Here is an 18,538-nt window from a genome sequence, read left to right as displayed (position 1 = left end):
TAAGGGGGTGTCACAGGAGTTCCTCTCCCCTCCCCGACCCAGGGCTCACCTCACGGCTCTGGTAGTAGTCACAGAGCAGGGAGTAGGGCAACGTGCAGAGCGTGGCGAACAGAATGCCGTAGGTAGCGCACAGTGACAGCACCACATAGACGTTTCTGGAGAGGGTGGCCAGGCCTGTGCCCAGCCCAAAGGCCAAATATGCCACAAAGTACAGCGTCCGTGTGCTGAACCGCTCCTCCAGCTTCTCCAGCACGGCTGCAAGAAAACGGAATGGCATTCTGGTTGAACTGCATCCCTCCCCAATACCAGCCAGTCAGTGGACCTGAGGCCCCGCAGTCCAGCAGTTAGGCAGCCACATCTCAGTGGCAACTATTAGGCCTCTGAGTAATCGGTGGCTTGCATGTGAGCACCAAGGGCCCCTTCCAAATCCTGTTGCCCCGATGCAGCCTCGCATGCCTCTCCATGGAGGGCATGGCAGAGCTGAAGCCTAGCAGTGCCCATGTCCCAGAGGGGTATGTGGGAATTGGTGGAGGTGGGGAGGCAGACGTATGGCATACATGACAAAGTGCTGTGTTGCTGCATGACACCTGAACACTCTGCTGGGGAAACGCAGGCACTGAGTGCTGCTGCACCAGAACTGTGCCTATTGCGGCTGCATGTATTTCTGGATTCAACGTACATTGAAAATGCCACTTGTGAAAGGAACTACATGCTAAGAAAGATGTGTTTTTATTGGATTGCTGACCTCATCTGCTGTCAGTGCAGGCCAAGCTAACGAACATCATATAGTTATGTTAGCTATAACATAATACAATTACCATGAAAAAGAACACTCTGCTTCAGGACTTGTGCTGGTAGACTATGTGCAACATAAACACTGAGCTACTTGTTGCAGAAACACCACTTTTAAGGAAAGTGTGTATCTTTTCTCACAGCAGCAGTTAAGATGGCTATACCAAGTACCTGAATAGAAAGCAGCACTGAATGCATAGATGCACATTCCCCAGCAGCCCATGGTGACCCCAGCGTTGTACTTCTGATACTCATCTGAGTTGTGAGGTGCTTTTGGATTCCCTTGAAACACTACTTCTCCCATGAAGTCAGTATAGAAGAGTAACATCCCTTCAAACGAAAGCCATCCTGAAAGAAGTGAGAAGTAACCCATCAGGATTTCAGAGTATCTCTTTCCCTTTGTACGCTTGTATGAATGTTATCAGCTATATTACAAAACACACCCGCACACAGGTTGTGTAATGTGAGTAATACACAACAGCCACATTTATCTGAGACCACTGTTCCCCGTGCATTATGCTGCAATGTTTGTTAAAGACATTCAGGATTTTAAAGACCAAGATTTACCATTTGAATTCCAAAGTGGAATGCTAGAGGCTGAATAAAGGCCACAACATATTGGTTTAGCAAGACAGAAAAATAGATGATGACAGTCTGAGCTGCCTTCAGGACAGGACACAACTTCAGCTGACAGGACACAACGCTCCGTTTAACAGAGTGGTTTATCCCATAGTAATTTCAGGTTGCTGTTATTCTCCCACACAGAACTGGAAGGAGGGCCTCATGTCATGGCTGCAGCCTCCAGAGTGCCTCTGATACAGTCAAAAACTCTACTTACAAATTGGCATCAAGGCCATTAATGCAAACAATCTCTTAATTCCTTTCATAGCCAATGAGTATTAACTACCTGGCACCTTCTGTCCAATTTTGTATACACTGGATTGATTGCAAGCCCTTCCTAATCATCAGTCACACACTGGTTAAGAGTAAAGGTAACATTACTGGTTATAGGCACTTCTGCAGTGCTGTGTTTCACACCTCCTCGTGGCCTGTTCTGGGACCCCAAAACATGCTGTCAAAGGGAGGAAAGCAAACACTAGTCTCAGGTGTAAGCAGGGAAATGCAACTAATCTTGGCTTTCTGTTTGATGTAAACATTCTACTTAACAGAGGCACTGATTTAGGCCATTGTTATTCCCTTTCTAGAAACAAGGCTTTACTGCTTTGTTGGGGTGTTTTGGTATTTTTTTTTCCTTTCTCCTTTCTCACTGTTCTAAGAAACTAAGTATCAGAAGATACCTTATTGGCAACTGTATATAGAACAAATCAAATCCTCCCTAGTTAGCAGCCATGGCAGCAACAGGTAAAATATTGAAAAAGATTCACCCAAGGTAGTGCAGAGCTACTTCCCTGTGAAGTAGAAGACGGCACTTTCTGAATACCTAAGAAGTGGTTGATGCAGAGGTTACGAAGAGCCCTGGGCATCTGGCAGATGGTCGAACAAAGCAGTTTCACAGAGAGTGGTTGCTCAGAGGTCTCGTCTGATTCATTCAGCTCGCTCTCATACTTAACACCATTCAGCAAGATATTAGCAACCTGCACCATAAGAACTCCCAGGTCAACAAGCACAGCAAGAAAAACCTTTAAGCAAATGTATGCAGTATTGCACACCTATCTGATCATCTGAAAGATAAACTCTGCTGCTGGAGTATGTTGACTCAGAGATTAAGTGTATTAGGCTAAACCGTAAATTCAGCCTTGGAACAAGTGTTCAATGGCAGCACTACCCTGCAGCTTTCAGTATACTTGAAACAGTACTCTTTACTTCACTAGGATACTTGGCGACCACATCCAGATTCTAGTATAAGGAATGGATAAATTCTACTGCATTTTATAGGAGTTGTACCCACATTCAGGTGAATTTGCATCCTGAAGTTACAGAGACACTGAGGAAGAAGAAGCTGGTTTTAATTGAAACACATTCTCATTGCTTGCTAACCTTGATGCTCAATCTCTACGTGCACAGTAAGTAAAATCCTGGCCCTAAAAAAGTCTGATCTCACAAATCGGGTCAAACAACAGCAACAGCAACAACAAACAAAACAAACAAGAAAACAGCACTCCTCCAAAAAAAACTCCAACCAAATCCCATAACCAAACCAAGAAGTAACAGAGGACAGTTTACCTCATCCCAGATCATAAAAAAAGATACGCCATACAAAGGTCTCAGATATTCCAAGTTATCACCAACAGGGGAAGGAGAGGTCAGAGTCTTATCCCTCAGTAAGGGAAACCTCATCTCCCTGATGGAACCAGATGTAATGACTGCCATAAGGAGAAGCTCATGGGAGAGTCCTATCCCTGGCCCTATCTTGCAGGTCTTTCTGTGGAAAGGGAAGATATAGGCTCAATAAAAATGTGTCCTTTTCTGCTCTCATGTGGTAGCTCCCTTGGTGGTAAAGCAGGGATCAGAAACCCCAACCTAACTCTCACACATGACCCGATAAGAGTGGGACATTCCCATTTCTGCCATCTTAACAAAGGCAGTTGACAGACTGCCAGTCATAATTCACATTCTACCCACTATTTTACCGATAGAGTCATAGCAGGTGTGCTGTTTCCATAATGACTTATATGAGCAAGCTGTTATGAGCAGTCTTTAATGAATAATTTGTGAACCACATGTTTAAAATTATATGAAGAGATTAATTATGCTCATGTTTACATGGTTGTATCATTGATTTCCTGCTCTTACCTGTTGGCTGAAGGTTACATTTCTTCTTCTGTTACTCTCTGGGCAGTGTCCTGTTATGGTATCTGGAATGGCCAAGGTCTGAGGTCTTTTCAAGATCCCTGACGACCGTGGCTTTATTGCATCCAGTGAGCCCACTCTTAGTGCGTCGCCGTCAGATGTTATGCTGCTCTCCCCTTGCTCCAGAACTCCATTTTCTCCTTGGTAACAGCCATCAGGCACCTGAGGAAAGCTAACACTGACAGGCTGCCTGGCCAAACTAGCTGGAAGTGGTACATAACTATTGTGCCTGCCTGTAAAACAGTCTATAAGCACACTGTCAATATTTGAAGTCCCAAATGATGATGCAAACTCATTAATTCCCGTCAAAGAATTGTCTCTGCTGACAAAACTCCCGTATTTTGGCGTGAGTGGGCTGATGGGGGAAACGGGACTCGTAAAACTTGCATGTAAGTGAGCTGAGTTATGAGAAGCAAAGTTTTCATTTACACCCTCCTCAAAGAAGAAAGGTGGAGAAGGAGGGAGAGGAAGACTTGGACTCTTCATCACCTTTTTCTTCCTGCTAAAGGACCTTAAGGGTCTTTCTGGAATGCTAATTAGAGTCAGCACGGTAGCAATAGTCAGTATAACTGAGGTGAAGACATAGATGACGCGAAGTTGCCCTCCTACAGCTTTTCCAAAACTGGTTTTATCCCAGTGTATTCCTCCAACAACATAACCAAAGCCACCTCCAAGACCTGGTGGAAAAACAGAGCCAAGATTATCTTCCCTATGCAATCCCACAAGTCAGTAGCAGCACAGCATCATTTGTCTAATGATTCATGAGCAGAATCCAACGCGTTATTTCTGTTTTACCATTCAACCCCTTTTCTCTTCAAATGTAGTAATAAACACAGTTACCTGTGCCACGAGGACAGTCTGGAGTACCAACACGGTACAAAAAGAGGGAGAAAGTGCTGTAAAAGCGATGATACAAATAACTAAAAATAATACTTCTTTCTTTGCCAAGAACAAAACACCTTACCTTCAGCTATTTCAGTCCGTAAACAGAAGTGTCCACCAGCCTTATGACAAGGCTCTGCAATCATTCAGCTAAGACTGTTTTCCTGAAAGTGAAAATCCATTTTCCTCACTCAGTTAGAGGAACGCAGATCTAACTGCATCCAAGACAGATCGAATCACTTCAGAAGTGTAGCAAGCTCATTAGTCAGCAATGTGTTGAGACAGCGTACAAAACTGCCACGGCATTACTACTGATGAACGTGGGAGCTGTGAGAGCACCAAGTACCTCCCTCACTCCATTCGCATGGTGAGAGCCTTACAACACTATCCTTTCTTACTTATGAACACATTCAAGAGTGTGAAATAGTTTCCTAGAACAGGGCAGTACAACAACTGAAGATGACAGCAGTGAGGGATCACAGCACCCAGTATACGCTTTCTCCTCCAACAGAGCAACTAAGACACATATTCCACACCTGTAGGAAGCTAAACCTCCTCCCTCAAAGGATAATTTTGTTTTCATAGGAGTTATAAATTATGTGAGGGACCTTCAGATGAACAAACCAGTCTTGTTTGACTTGCTGTAGTTACAAAAGCCTTTTGCAGTAAGTAGGTTTTTTTCAAAGTTAATTAGTGCTATCTCCTCCATATTTGGTCATTATGCTTATACAGGAACAGTCCAGTGATTTTGACTCTGCTTTCTCACAGCAGAGTTTGTTTACTTAGGGTTAACATCACCCAGGAAGTACCAAGGAAGCATACCTGCTAACAAAGCGTGGATGTTGAGGCCCCTGTCTTGATCCACTGGGCTGCATACATCCATCATGTAGGCATGACTGGGATTGTCTGCTGAATCTGCACTGAAGTCCATGAGGACAACACCACAGACCGTAAGAATGATCCCCCATTTGTGGTTATTCTCAGTGTCAGACAAGGCACTCCCTATATCTTTGCCATTCAGCATAAGTGAGAGGCCAAGCAATGCTCCTGGGAACAAAACCAAATCAAAATCAGTCACTGCTTGTATGCAAAAGAAGTCTGCAGAGCTCCACGCTCCAAAGGCATTATACTACCTGCACAGCTTTGTGGCAAGCACTAATTGCTCTTTTTCAGATCAACACAGCCTGGGAAATGAGCATGGCTTATAGGATACACATAATCTTTTTCCACTATTTGAGCTTAACAAATGTCTAGAGTTTGTTTTGGTCAAAAAAACCCCACATTCTTGACCCTCAGAAACACCATCCCTTCAGACTCTGAGAAGTTTTTATGTATGGATCTCCAGCGGCCAAAGCATAACCCTGGTGTCACTCACCACCTTCTTCAGACCCACAATATCCCACACTTCAGCAGGTAGTGCCACAGTGGATGTCACAGAAGAGAGATGCACAATGTCTACAAGTGTTATGTCCATAGTTTCTAAAAGACACACCTACTGCTAAGACCAGAATGAAAGGTCTTCTTCTCCCGTATCTTGATGTGCATCTGTCACTCCAGGCTCCCAGCAAAGGCTGTAGCAAAAATCCTAGAAAAAAGGAATCACCAATAAACAGGATTTTTCTACAAGCCTGTTTCAGAGAGGCCTTAAAAGGCAGTTAAAGGCAGGACACCATAGCATAGTGGTATGTCCGGTCAGCACCAGTCATCTAGGGTCACACACAGCATCTTGCCTGGCATTTCCCTGAACAGGGACCGAATAACGTAATTTGCTGCTGCTCACCGACACGGCAGTTCACTCTGCATCAATAATAAGGAGTTTGACACCAGGTGAAGAGTTAGAGTACAACAGTTACACATTCTCAAGCACTCTGTTCCTTATAAGCTATTTCATTTATCCCATGTCAGATGGGAGATCCCCCTGCAGGATTAGCTTGGAAGACAGCAAGCAAATTCGTAAGTAGGAAAGGTGAGTGTATTAATCTGGGCCAGCCTGTTAGTAGGGGCCTATTTCTTCTTATGAAGCATATCATGAGTACAAAAGCAGTAATGGATACAGTCCCAGCCCTGCCTCTGTGCTAAGGCATGTAATCCAATGCCTGTAACAGCAGCGGTCGATGGTCTTTCTTCATTGGAACAGCCTATTTGTTTCAGAAAGTTAAACAGGAGAAGGCAACCCAACTCTGCTTTTTCTCCCACACCCTTGGGAGCTGTCTCTGTATGCTTTTTTCATAGGGATATAAATGGATATACTGATCCTGTTTTGCTATTTTTTAAATACAGGAACAGAGCAACCAAAGCTTACCCTCGCAAAAGGTTTATGAGGTTGAGAAGCTATTAAAAAAACAGATCTTTTGAGCACACTTGGCCTATTTCAGGCAAGACGCAGCAAGAATTATTCTCCGATTTGGTTGTGTAAAATTATGGCTAGTGCTTCTTAACCTCAACGGAATATACTTACGAACAGATGAGGTAGAGAAAACAAACAAAAAAACATAACCGCCGTGTAGTGGAAAAAATAAGAGGGAAGAAATAGTGTAAAGCAAAGTTACCTAATATAGGGCTGATGAACCATACCATTCCATACAGTTGGTCTGGAAGCCCCATCTGAAGCAGCACAGGGGTAACATAAGCTGTTTCCATGGCATAACTGAATTCAAGCCCAAAAAGAATGCACCCATTGAACAGGAGTTCCAAGAAAGTCCTCTGAGGCTGGAGATCCCCAAAGTCAATCAAATCAATAGGACATGGAGTATTTGGTGGCGGTGGTGGTGAAGGGCGGATATGTTTTCTTCTTTTTGGATGTCTCTTGAAGTTGTTGGCCCGATGACTTATGTGCCGTGTGACCAATCCAGAATAGCCTGGAACTGGTGACCTCCACACTTCCTGAGAAGCCACGCTTGGCAAGAGTGCAGCATCACTGACAGGGCTGGTTGCAGATGGTGGAATCATCACGGGTAAGGGTCTGGAAGACAAACAGAACACAATGGTTGAGTAAGAAAAACTTGCTTAATTTCTTTTACTGAAGTTCAAGATATTTCTCAATGTTTCACATATGGAGTGTGGTCTTCGTATTATTTACAACCTCTTCTTTCCATCTCTCAACACAAGGTGTTTTACGAGCAAGTCTCCTCCATCTTTGCACAAATAAGACACCAGAGATACTATCTTGGTTATCTAGGTATTGCCTACCATCACAGTAGACTGAAATATTTATTAACAATTAACAGTTAGACATGTCACACTTCCCAGAAGTTTCCATAACAGCAGTGAGTTTTCATTTATCTAGAATTCACTTGAGTTAAATTCACTCAAGCTAAAAAGATAAATCTCAACCTCAGTCTAAGTTTACAATAAAGCAAAGTTGTGGCTTGGCAGCAGATCCAGATCCCTGCTGCAACATGAAATCCCTTTGGTATAAAACCCTTTCAGTACTGATCCTACCAATCCTGCTGCCTATGCTGAGGCCAAGGCTTAATGCAAAACTTTTTTGCAATGTCCAGTTTCGGTTTTCCTCCTATTTACATTTTTGAATTCAACAGAGATATCTCTGTTGCAAGGACAGCATCTGATCCTTAGGAACTGAATTTTCAAACTACTTAATGAGAAGCAAATACATACCCCATAAGCCACCTCAGCACTGCTATTCCTCTTTCAGTGATTGATGGCATGCTGGATAGACTCCTTAGATCTCATCAGAGTCACTCCTATAGCTACAGTGTGCACAGTGTAGTGGGTAAAACAGCCAAATGGTTTCCAAAATAGCATCAGACAGATGCCAACAGATCTGCTGCCTAAACAAATCACATGTGATTTCTTGCCTCTTTTTGCCAGAAATGGAAACAGTTTATTTTCTTTTCTTTATGCTTCCTTGCTCATGGATCAAAGGCTGCTGCTGCAAAAGGATGGCTCCACATTACCCCATACTTCTTCAGGAAAATCCTCACAGCTGGACTCTAGTAAGCAAAACAGGTCTCTTACTTTTTTGATTACAGTTCCCCGGGGGAAAAATCTCCCAGCTGTTCTACTACTTTGGCTGTACAGAACTCCCACAAATCTCATGTTTTCTGCTTCTTCCTCTGGTGCATTTCACACACTGGTCTTTTTTCCTGTAGCCCTGAGTCTAGACAAAGCCACTCTTTGTTGCATATCCCCAACCATCCTCAGAAGCAGAACCCCCCCGTAAGCCCATGTTTACCATCACACTGATGCAACAGTTTTTAAGCATGGTGGATGATGCCCTACACAGACCAACCCCCAGCTGCACGCAAGCATCCAGGGACACATTCCACAATACAAAACACTGCACAATACAAAACCAAATGCCAGGCAGAAGATTGCAGTTGGGGTAACTTGAGTGCATCTAGGGCCTGAGGAGAAGAAGGAAGGATGAGAGTGAAAAGATATCTACTGAAATATTGTTAACACTGTATCAAGGGTTTCCTCAAGACTGCTCCTCTTCAGACCAAGATGCATATCACATAAGAGAGAAGAACAGGCAGTTCATAATTGCAACTACACACCTTGACAACACCCTTCTCACACAGCACTAACAGCAAGCTGCATCTTGCTGGGAAAGCTCATTAAGCACAAAGTCCCCTATATAGACCAACTGAAGAAGCATATGGAGAGTTCATGAAGATGTCTGCACCAGCATTCCCCTTGACACTGTTTCTGCCACTTACCATAAACTTCTTATGACTCATGTCTCTCACGGAGTACTTACTTTGCAGGAGTACCTTTATCAGCTTTCAGGACAAAGTAACTTTGTCACAGTGAGAATTTGTTAAAAATGAGGAGAGAGATACCTAAAAAAAGACATAACAAAACCCTAATCAGATTCACGATAGTTGCTCTAACAACCCTTTCACAGAGACATGACAATGAAGCTGTGCTAGCAGCCCCCTTCATCACTATTATACCTTGCCATTTGCACACAGGTATTAGCTCCTTATACTCATCTATTATTTTCACTTCATGCTAGGTCTTCCTTTATCTTCCTGCTCTGTCCTGTGTATTGCAAAGAGATTGTATGCAAATCAAAAGTGGCAACATTTTAGTGATAGAAGAAAAGAATCCCTATACATGGCTCAAAAATACACATGGTGATCTGCAACTACTTGGAATGAAAGGCTATTATTGACAGCATGTCACCAGTCCAGCAGAAAGTGCAAAACTATGAACTGAGCCTATATTCGTCATCACCCATTTCCCTCAACTTACAAATTGTACACAGGAAGGTAATTCCTGTCCTCAGGCAAATCTACCTGGTGATCACAACAGTGTCAAAGCAGGGAAGTTCTCCTTTAGTGTGGCTGTTAGCCTTCACTGTCAATAGTTATTTGTGATTTGACAGTCGACGTTTGCTATACCAACTTCTGCGCATCACACTCTGCCAGGTGATGCTGGCTCTGCTGCTGGCTCTCTGCACAAACGTGTACGCACAGGCAGCGTGCTTGGCAGGCAGGGATCGGCCATCACCGCTCCTCCTGAGCACCGCTACGCCGAAAACAATGTTTGTGTTTTCTTTTTTTTTTTTAGCAGAACCTCGTTCCCATTTTTCTGCGTCGGGTAATGAGGGTTCCAAAAACACCAGTCATCAGCGTCTCGGGGAAAGGCCGGCCCTGACCCTGAACCCGCGCGAGGGCCGCCGCCTCCCCAGCCTTTGTGTCAGTCGAGAACGAGCCGTGCTGCGTAACCGCCGCGGGGCGTGGGCGCCGGCCCCTCACAGCCCCGGGCCTTTCGTTGGCCCCGAGTCGCCTGCGGGCGGAGACCCCCGCGCCCACCGGCACCCGCCGCTCCGCTCCCCGCCCCGCCCCGCCCGGCGGCCTCACCTCCGGCGGCATCCGGCGCTCGGCCTGGCCCGTACTGCGCCGCGGGCCCGGCCCTGCGGACGCCGTCCCGCCCCCGCGCCGGTGCCCCGCGATTCGCCGGCGGGAGCGGCGGGAGGGGCCGAGCAGGCGCTGCCCCTGCGCGCGGCTCCCCCTCACGTCCCGGCCCCGGGCCCGCCCCCATTCCACGGGCCCTCCCGAAGGAGCCCTCGTGGCCAAGGCAGCGCTCAGCAGGCACCAGGGTAGGGAAGTCGACTCCTCTTCACGTCAAACCATCCACTGCCGCACTGCCTGCACCGTTCTCTGCAGCGATGCTGCCCAAGACAGGTGCGTGCTGCCGGATCCTCATCTCCACATTGGCACTGTAAGCACTGCGGAAGTGGATCGTGATAGGAAGACTTTTAGCCGATGCAGAGATATTTTTCGATAGGCCTGTAGAGCAGATGCCGCAGAAGATGCTGCACTTTTCTCTCTTCTGTTTCAGAGTTTTCCCCTTCCTAGGGTAAGGAATTCAGCAATTTTGTTTTATAGGGCCATATTTTGTGCTCATGTTTCAGATTTCCTCGTGGTTTGCAAAGATGTCATTATGTAGTGCAGTCTGCTCTATTTTTAAAATACTTCAAATTTGGAGCCGTAATCATTAAGCATCCTTAACTGCCTGAATCCTTAGTATATGTTAGTATTTATTTACCATAGAATTTATTGTAGCAGAAAGATGGCATTTTTGCTGCCTGCCAAAACAATCAGACAAATGAGGCAAGAGACAGCAGTTGCTGGGAGGAGCCATTACCATCAGCAGTACTTTTAGTAACACCAGTTATGCTCACCCCCAGCTTGTGGTGCTCAGGGACAACTGGATGGGCTGAGACTATGGCTGTCACACCACCCACAGTTGTTAACTGCCTTCTTTGATAAAGACCCAGAGTCAGCCATCCCTTCAGTGACCACGAGCAACAACACAGCACAACTGCCCACGCTCCCGCCAGCCTCAGTCCAACCACCACCCCGTGTCACAGAGCTCTGCAAACACTGGGAAGATGAACACAGCACTTGAGAGTTCCATTCCTTGACATCAAGGATGACTTTTTGTTCCACCTGGGCATGGAGAGCGGGTTAAATTATTAATGCTGGCAGGCAGTCATGGCCATTTTATACAACGATTTTTCCTCGTAAATATATTTAAGACATTAAACTCATGTTTATTCCATGGTCAATTAAATAAAAATGTCTGCTCAAACCTTACAAAGATGACCTCTTACACCATTTAGCAGAGTTTGTCCACTTTGGAACAGTGGAACAAGTAACTCTGGTCCTTCCCAGGGTAACGACAAAGGAGAGAACAAAAGCAGTTCCTGCGGTGTATTCATTTATTAGCATCCTTTAGGCCTTAGACAAAACAGAAACCACAAATCTCCTCTCCTCTGTGAGTTTGCACATAAATTGCTGTTGAAATGTAAACTTACTCATTTATTTCATACTAATTTAACCCAACAGTGTTCAAAAGAGCAGGTTTTGGTGATGAATACCTACTGCTATGAATCTGTGCTGTTCCCTCCTACCTTCTCTGCGTGCAAGATCTTTTGCATTCACTAAACACTTTTGTTAAGTCTGTCCACAAAGCAGCTTCTGACAGCGTATCCATTTCTGCTTATTTACAGCCTGACGTTAGGCTCACTGTTTCATTTGCCAGCAGGCCTCATTATTTGCCCTGCTCAGATCAGACCATTCCTACGTTTCTTGGAAACCTCTCTTACTATCCTCATAATCCTTTTCTCTGAAGTAAACATTAGCTCCAGTCGAGTGAAATTCTGTGCAAGACACTAACAGAGAGTATGTTGTTCTCCCTCTCGAAGAACAGGATTTTGGCTGTGTGATGTTGGATGTTTCTTTTCCTTGTTTTGTCTTAAAATTAATTTAAAACATCTTTCAGTTCAGTTCAGTGGATCCACAATGTTGTTCAGTGGATCTACAATAACATTCAGTGATCCACCTGGAATTGGCAACTTCTTTTCCAAATATGACTTGATTTTTTGAGGGGGAGAGATACAAAGTCTGTACCAAACAGACTCACTGTGAAAGTTTTTTGGTGCTTGAGGGTTGCTGCTTCAGAACACCCAAAGGGCATATGAGTGCTGGAGCAAAGATTAACCTACGCTCAATGACAGAATGATGAGTTACCAAGTTTTAATGTCTGCAGAGGGACCTGCGCACACACTCTGTAAGTTCTCCATTTCCTACAGCACAGCATGCTCTTATACAAGCAAAGTCATCAAGGAAAGACTAGGCCCGTAAAGATCACACCTGACCCCTCTTCGTTCAGAAACTCTGCTTTCCACAAAATTTATGGTATCGGCTGAAAAAGAATTTATATTTCTGTAAATTCCCAGTCATGCCAATGAGGCCTATGGTATTGAACACAGTGCAAATACAATGTAAGACAGAAAAAAAGAAGCAAGTTCGAACTAGGTGAGTTGCATTTTAATTATGTGTTCTTAATGCTTATATGGTAAGATGAGCTTACCACATAAATTACACCACCCTAGAATCCCTTACAAGCTAACTGAGTAGGCATAAAGAAGTTGGTGGGTGGCTAATACAATGTAAGAACATAAAGAAATCTTATATATGCCAGTCTGCACACCACCTCCATATCTGGCCCTCAGCATATTGTCATATGACTTTAATAGCCCAGATAAATCAGTTCCTGAACCGAACTCCTACACTGGCTATATTAATGGATGAAATTAAATATTTAAAAGGGCACTTGAATTTTTACTTAGAAAAAGGAAAAACAAAACCAAGAAACTCACACTAGAAGCATCACCAGAAATAAAAACCAGCATTTTGCTGCAGAATGAAAAGCAGTGCTAACAGCACTGATCCATTTGCATTAAAATTGAGTTGTTAATTCATTGAGAAAATAAATTCAACACAGCAAACTACAACAGAAGATAAGAACATGAATTTTTAATATTCAGGAAAATTTTACTAACATCACACTTCGCCTAAACCATTCAAGTATGGTGCAGTGACAGCCCAATAGCTTTTCCTCCACTAGTTTGTACTGAAGTGACTCATGTTTCAGTTCAGATGTGCTATTTCCACGATAGCAATATGTGTGCACTCAGTCGTTTGCTGTCCAAGGCTTTGTGCAATGACTGCTCAATAAGCGTTTGCTTCTGCAAGACAAACTAGTGCTGGCCTCAAATAATAAGAGGGCATTTACCCAGCTCCTGCCCTCACCATTCAACCACCCTTCAGTGGCTGGTCTCTCACCAATGAGAACCCAACACAGTTCAAAGAATTAGTCACTAGAGGGCACTTACAGAATTCAGAAGATTGAGAATGTGCTTGGGATCAGAAGGCCACAGTCTTACAGTTCTAAGAGTCCAAATGATGAAATTTGCATTTACTTCCAAGCTCCTGCGACCAATACTTTAAGATACAGAACCAGAAAAGTAATTATATTTCAGAAGGTGATCTTTATCATCTTTTGGGTTTTACCCATCACCTGAATGAAAGAAGGCTGAGGAAAAAGTCTCCTCTGAGGCAATACACAGACTAGGCTACATTGGCCATGCATTTCTGGACAAATGCTGACAAAAGTGTTAACTGCAGGCATGTAAGATATGTACCATGCAAGATATTGGTGCTAAGTGTCGCTGTTGGGTGCAGCTTTGGGGAAAGAGGTACAGACACACAAAACAGTGTGGCAAACTCACTGAAATAAATTATTTCATTTCACTGCAATGCCTGAAATTGACTATACATTTCACAAGAGTCAAAGATGTGATTATACCCCAAAGATTTTATTCTGGATGTCACAAACAACAGAAAGGTGATAAGCAGTATGTCAGGAAAGCAGGAGCAAGAATCCTGGAAGTAGGATCTTCCAGTCACCCATAGCAGGCACAGGCTGCATATATTGTAGCTCTAAACTAAATTCTCATTTAAAGATGGAGCATAAATAGAGACTATTCTAATCCCTTCTATGTTACCTAAACAGCTCAATTCCTTGCTTCTTGTATTAATTGTGAGCTGCAGCTTTAATCCAGTATGTCCTGTATTTAGTAAGATTAAAATTTTCTTGGCTATCAGCTGTCTTATTTCTGTGATTCAGTATACACTTCTGATCTTCTACAGGAGAAGGAAAGCAGAACTAATGTGATCAATGAGTTCTCGAAAACCTTGATTCACTGCCAAGTGCAGGGCAGCAGAAGGAAGGACCAGGCCACTGCTGTACCCAGGGCTGACAGGAAGAGGTGATCGGATGAGGCACCATGCAGAGGGCAGGTCGCAGCACATGGCTGCAGGCAGAGCGTGGTGAACAGTGACCCTGGCAGGTCTGTCACACACTGTCGCCCTTGACAAAGGATGCCCAAGCATTGCTGCACTGGGCTGTTCTCCACTAGCTGCACTGGCAGGGGCTTGGGCTGGCTCGGTGCCTGGACAGAGATGGGGTACTCAGAGCTCACAAAAGCAAAGCAGCCTGGCACTGGTATGTGATGGACACTCCAGGAAGACCAGAGGTGCGCCTGCACCTTGCTAAGCAGTCGTTACAACTGTGGTTTATAAACAGGCTCTGTATCTTGTCTAAATTGACTTTGGAAATACTGCCCCACTTCCCTGTGTTTGCCACTGGGGAAATAAGAAACCACTGGGTCCCTGGGGCTAATTACTTTCTTCAAAACCCAGCACTGCTCTATGTTTCTGGCTCAGCTCAGCATTCAATTTTCTGCTGAGATTGTATCTATATTGCATTACAAGATGAGTTGCAATAACACTTGATGTTAATTGCAGTGCACAGACTGCTCCCTTCTCTCCTTTATACCAGTTATCAAGAAAAACCAGAAAGTCCACTTGTGCTGTTTTTAATTTAGCCTCTTCCATCCATACAGAGCGCCTGTCAGACAGGAGAGGCAGGGGCTGTCATCCTCTTTCTACCTGAAAATATCAAACAACAAGGTATAGACTACTACATACCATCCCAAACAATCAGTTACCTTATGGAGACAGATGGATGTTGGGATGCATTACAGCCACGCAGTGTAAACAAATAGAGACAGGTGCTGTAATATTCCTGGATGGCCCCAAAGCCAGACAGCCTTCCTTGCCTCTTGCATCCACTGAAGGCAGAGAAAGGAGCAGATATGAAGAAACAGAAAAAGGGGACCCCAGGCTCCTCTCAAAGCTTGGTCAGTCTCTTCCAGGGCCTCTGTCTGCCTAAAACACCAAAGCAACCCTGAAAAGCACTGGAGTACAGACCATAGAAACAAGCAGGGGCAGTGTATTCTGACTTGACAAACGTATATAACTCAGCAAATTCTCCTGTGGGAACTAAATTTGAGAATATTTCCTGGGTGTGGTGAGTACAAAATTTCCTGAAGCATGGTCATATCAAGGGATAACAGGCTTCAGCATTTTATCCCTATTTTGTTTCCCTCCTAAATTCCCATCTCTGACAGTGCATTCCAGCACTCACCATTTATCAGATAAATGTTTGTTTCTGACAAGTCACTTGATAGGCTGTCATTTCCCACTCCCAACAGGATTTCTGTCACTTTCAAGTGTTAACCAGCATTGGTAGTTACCACTTGCTTGGCATCATATGTGCACAGAGTAACAATAACGACTTGTATCATGTGCCACACTTCCTATACATTGTGTGAATAGCATTTGAAGAAAACTGATGAATTGATCTACTGGAAAGCCATGCCTCTGGGACTAGTATTGAGGGTTTTGGAGATCTTTTAGTGAGATCCTCTAAGCCCAGCCTCCTACTAAAATAACAGGAAGACAGCTATACTAGACCAGACAGCAGGGCTGTTTCCATCAGGAGGTATTAGTGGACACTTGGTTGCTGCTATGCACAAGCCTGCTTTTTACTTCTACCGGTCTAAATAGCCTATTCACCTTGGCATTCCATTTGCTGCATGTTTTCAGGTGAGTCAAAGTGCTGTAAGTATCTTCCCTCTTCTGATTTCTTACCCTTTAGTTAAAGACTCTTTCCCTGTTTGGCAGACCATTGTTTTCTACTCTTTCCCCATCCATCCAACTTGCATCATGATGTTTGCAGCCTGGAGTTGCTCTGAGCTTTGCCTGCATTGTCTTGGGAAAGAGGAGAAAGGGGAAAAAAAAAAAAAAAAAAAAGAAGAAAAGGAAAAAAAAGAAAAAAAAGGAGAGGAACAGAACATTCTGTGAAATAAACATTTGCTAATGCTCTTGAGCAAGAGAAATGGGACAGGTAACAAAGTTACCCAGATTAACTATCTGCTACAGCAAATACACAAAGTTATGCAAATGTTCCCTGTATACTGTTTGGGTAGCATTTCTGCATTGAGCCTGATACACTGATCTATTGATTGATCCCTCCAACAAGAGCCATGACCTTTCTATACAAAATTGGAGGTCAGACCTCAAAGTAAGCCAAGTCTCCTCATTGATGAGGACTTTGAAACATCTGCTGCATCACTGATCATTATATTATTGCTTTCCTTTAGCCAAGAAGCAAGTGGAAAGGACCATTCTGGAGCAGAGGGGACTGACTGGAGACCTGATAATGGAATTCTTGTGCATCAACAGACCATAGCAGAGGGGTTTGGTTCCAATGAAAATGAATTAATGGCCCATAGGCAGGTACACTCTGATGGATATTGTAACTAATTTTTTAGGCTTAATGAGAAAGTAATTACTTCTGCTGCAGAAGCAGTGTACTGCAGGCACCTGGATCCCAAGAAATTAATTGTATCATAGCATTCAGAGAAATCAAATAACATGCAGTTACCAGAGAAATCTGTATTTGTAATGGATTGGCTACTGCGTAGGAAGGGCCTGGCTCTGAAAAAATGTATTTGACAAACAATTCCATTCTGAACAGTTCTTGCCCTGCACTCTACATTGGAGTGTCCGCTTCTGCCCACCCAAAAATTCACCACTACTGATCCAATCCACAGCCAGGAAATCTGACTCACTCACCTATCTCTTCCTCTGAATAGGTACTGACACTTGCCCTCTTTGCCTCACAGCTTGAAAGTGACTTAAAGCACTTTCTAAATAGTGGCTTTCACAGACTCCTATTGCTATATTACACTGATCCCAGGCTACACTGCAAGAAAAAGTACTACATAGACAGATACTCGGAGTTTGGATAAAATAATTGGCATTCACTGTGCTTCCTTTGGTACTTAATATTAAACAATATCAGTAAATACACTTTCTACATGTGTTTTTTTGAGGCATTATGCCTTCTGAGGTAAATCATTACTGTATGCCCTGATGTGAAATATGATCCTAATCTGCACGTTATTTATCTGTGCATTACCTGGGTCTAATTTAGTCCCTTTCCTGTCTCTCTCTCTCTCATCTGTATTTCTGTAACACCGGTTTTACTAACAATCCTCTCTGGAGACAGGAAATAAATTTTTATTCATTAAACCAGCACAAGCAAAGACCAGGAAAACACATAAGAATAAATGAGAATTCTTCAGGGCACAGAACCTTAAAGATAATCAAAGAGGCAAAAAGGTGAGCGGGGAGGAGGGTCATTATTGTAGCAAACTGCACATAATCTAATCATGCCTTCTTTCATAAGGTGAGTTGCACCGGAACACAAAATAAAGCTACAGCAGTCAAGTTCATAAAATCTCCCTCTGCTGCCCATGTCAAATCTTGAGTGCTCCTGTACAATTAATGAAATCATGTTAGATTATTTATTTATATTATTTCTCATTTATAAGTTAGATGGGGCAAAAATTTCTATTAAAAAAAAATTTTAAAATGCTTAGGGAGATAGGAGAGTCTCTATCACTAGAGATTTTTAAGTTCATCTTCCAGGATGCTTGAGAGTATGTTAGTGTTATTAGATCCTGCCTTGGGCCAAGGAGATAACATAGAGAAACTCTGTGATCTTGCAAGGTCTTTTCTATCTATTCCTGGAACCATCCAATGAAAATGTCCTGGAAAAGCAGCAAACTAAAACTTGGTAAAAGAGACACTTCTGGTTTATGTTCAGCTCTGGAACAAAAAAAAAAGCCAAAAGAGGCTTGAAAAGTCTACATCTAGCAAAAAAGTTTACAATTGAAGTCAAAGACAGTGAGTGCTAAAGGGAAAAACATCCTCTGCTACATGATCCCTATTTAAGGTCTTCTCATGAACACTGTCATTAAATCCCTACCCATATTATAATTTTAAACAACTCCTTCAAACTCCATTTGTGAACTTCCCCC

The 18,538-nt window shown here is 43.6% G+C and overlaps 1 protein-coding gene across 19 annotated transcripts in view; it reads right to left on the bottom strand.

Moving 5' to 3' along the window:
- SLC45A1 (solute carrier family 45 member 1) overlaps positions 1 to 18,538 on the bottom strand; it is a 58,375-nt gene that overhangs the window by 6,845 nt on the left and 32,992 nt on the right. For 4 of the 19 annotated variants that reach the window (XM_027668726.1, XM_027668724.1, XM_027668722.1 and 1 more), the window contains 9 exons: positions 9,209 to 9,290; positions 8,104 to 8,438; positions 7,035 to 7,447; positions 5,978 to 6,070; positions 5,308 to 5,532; positions 3,547 to 4,280; positions 2,234 to 2,387; positions 964 to 1,140; positions 50 to 255 (listed from right to left, as the gene is read on the bottom strand). In XM_027668726.1, the coding sequence (XP_027524527.1) occupies positions 50 to 255; positions 964 to 1,140; positions 2,234 to 2,387; positions 3,547 to 4,280; positions 5,308 to 5,532; positions 5,978 to 6,070; positions 7,035 to 7,447; positions 8,104 to 8,153 (2,052 nt within the window). In that variant the 5' untranslated portion in view covers positions 8,154 to 8,438; positions 9,209 to 9,290. Of the gene's footprint in view, positions 1 to 49; positions 256 to 963; positions 1,141 to 2,233; positions 2,388 to 3,546; positions 4,281 to 5,307; positions 5,533 to 5,977; positions 6,071 to 7,034; positions 7,448 to 8,103; positions 8,439 to 9,208; positions 9,291 to 9,404; positions 9,485 to 10,316; positions 10,412 to 13,639; positions 15,440 to 16,226; positions 16,422 to 18,538 lie in introns of those variants that run through there. The other 15 variants (XR_003531867.1, XR_003531868.1, XR_003531865.1 and 12 more) reach the window with 13 other exon arrangements.

This window comes from Corapipo altera, unplaced genomic scaffold (assembly GCF_003945725.1).
Source record: "Corapipo altera isolate COAL_440 unplaced genomic scaffold, ASM394572v1 304, whole genome shotgun sequence".
NCBI classification, from domain to species: Eukaryota; Metazoa; Chordata; class Aves; order Passeriformes; family Pipridae; genus Corapipo; species Corapipo altera.
The sequence above is the reverse complement of the archived record's forward strand: the minus strand, read 5'-3'. Positions and strand labels throughout refer to the sequence as shown.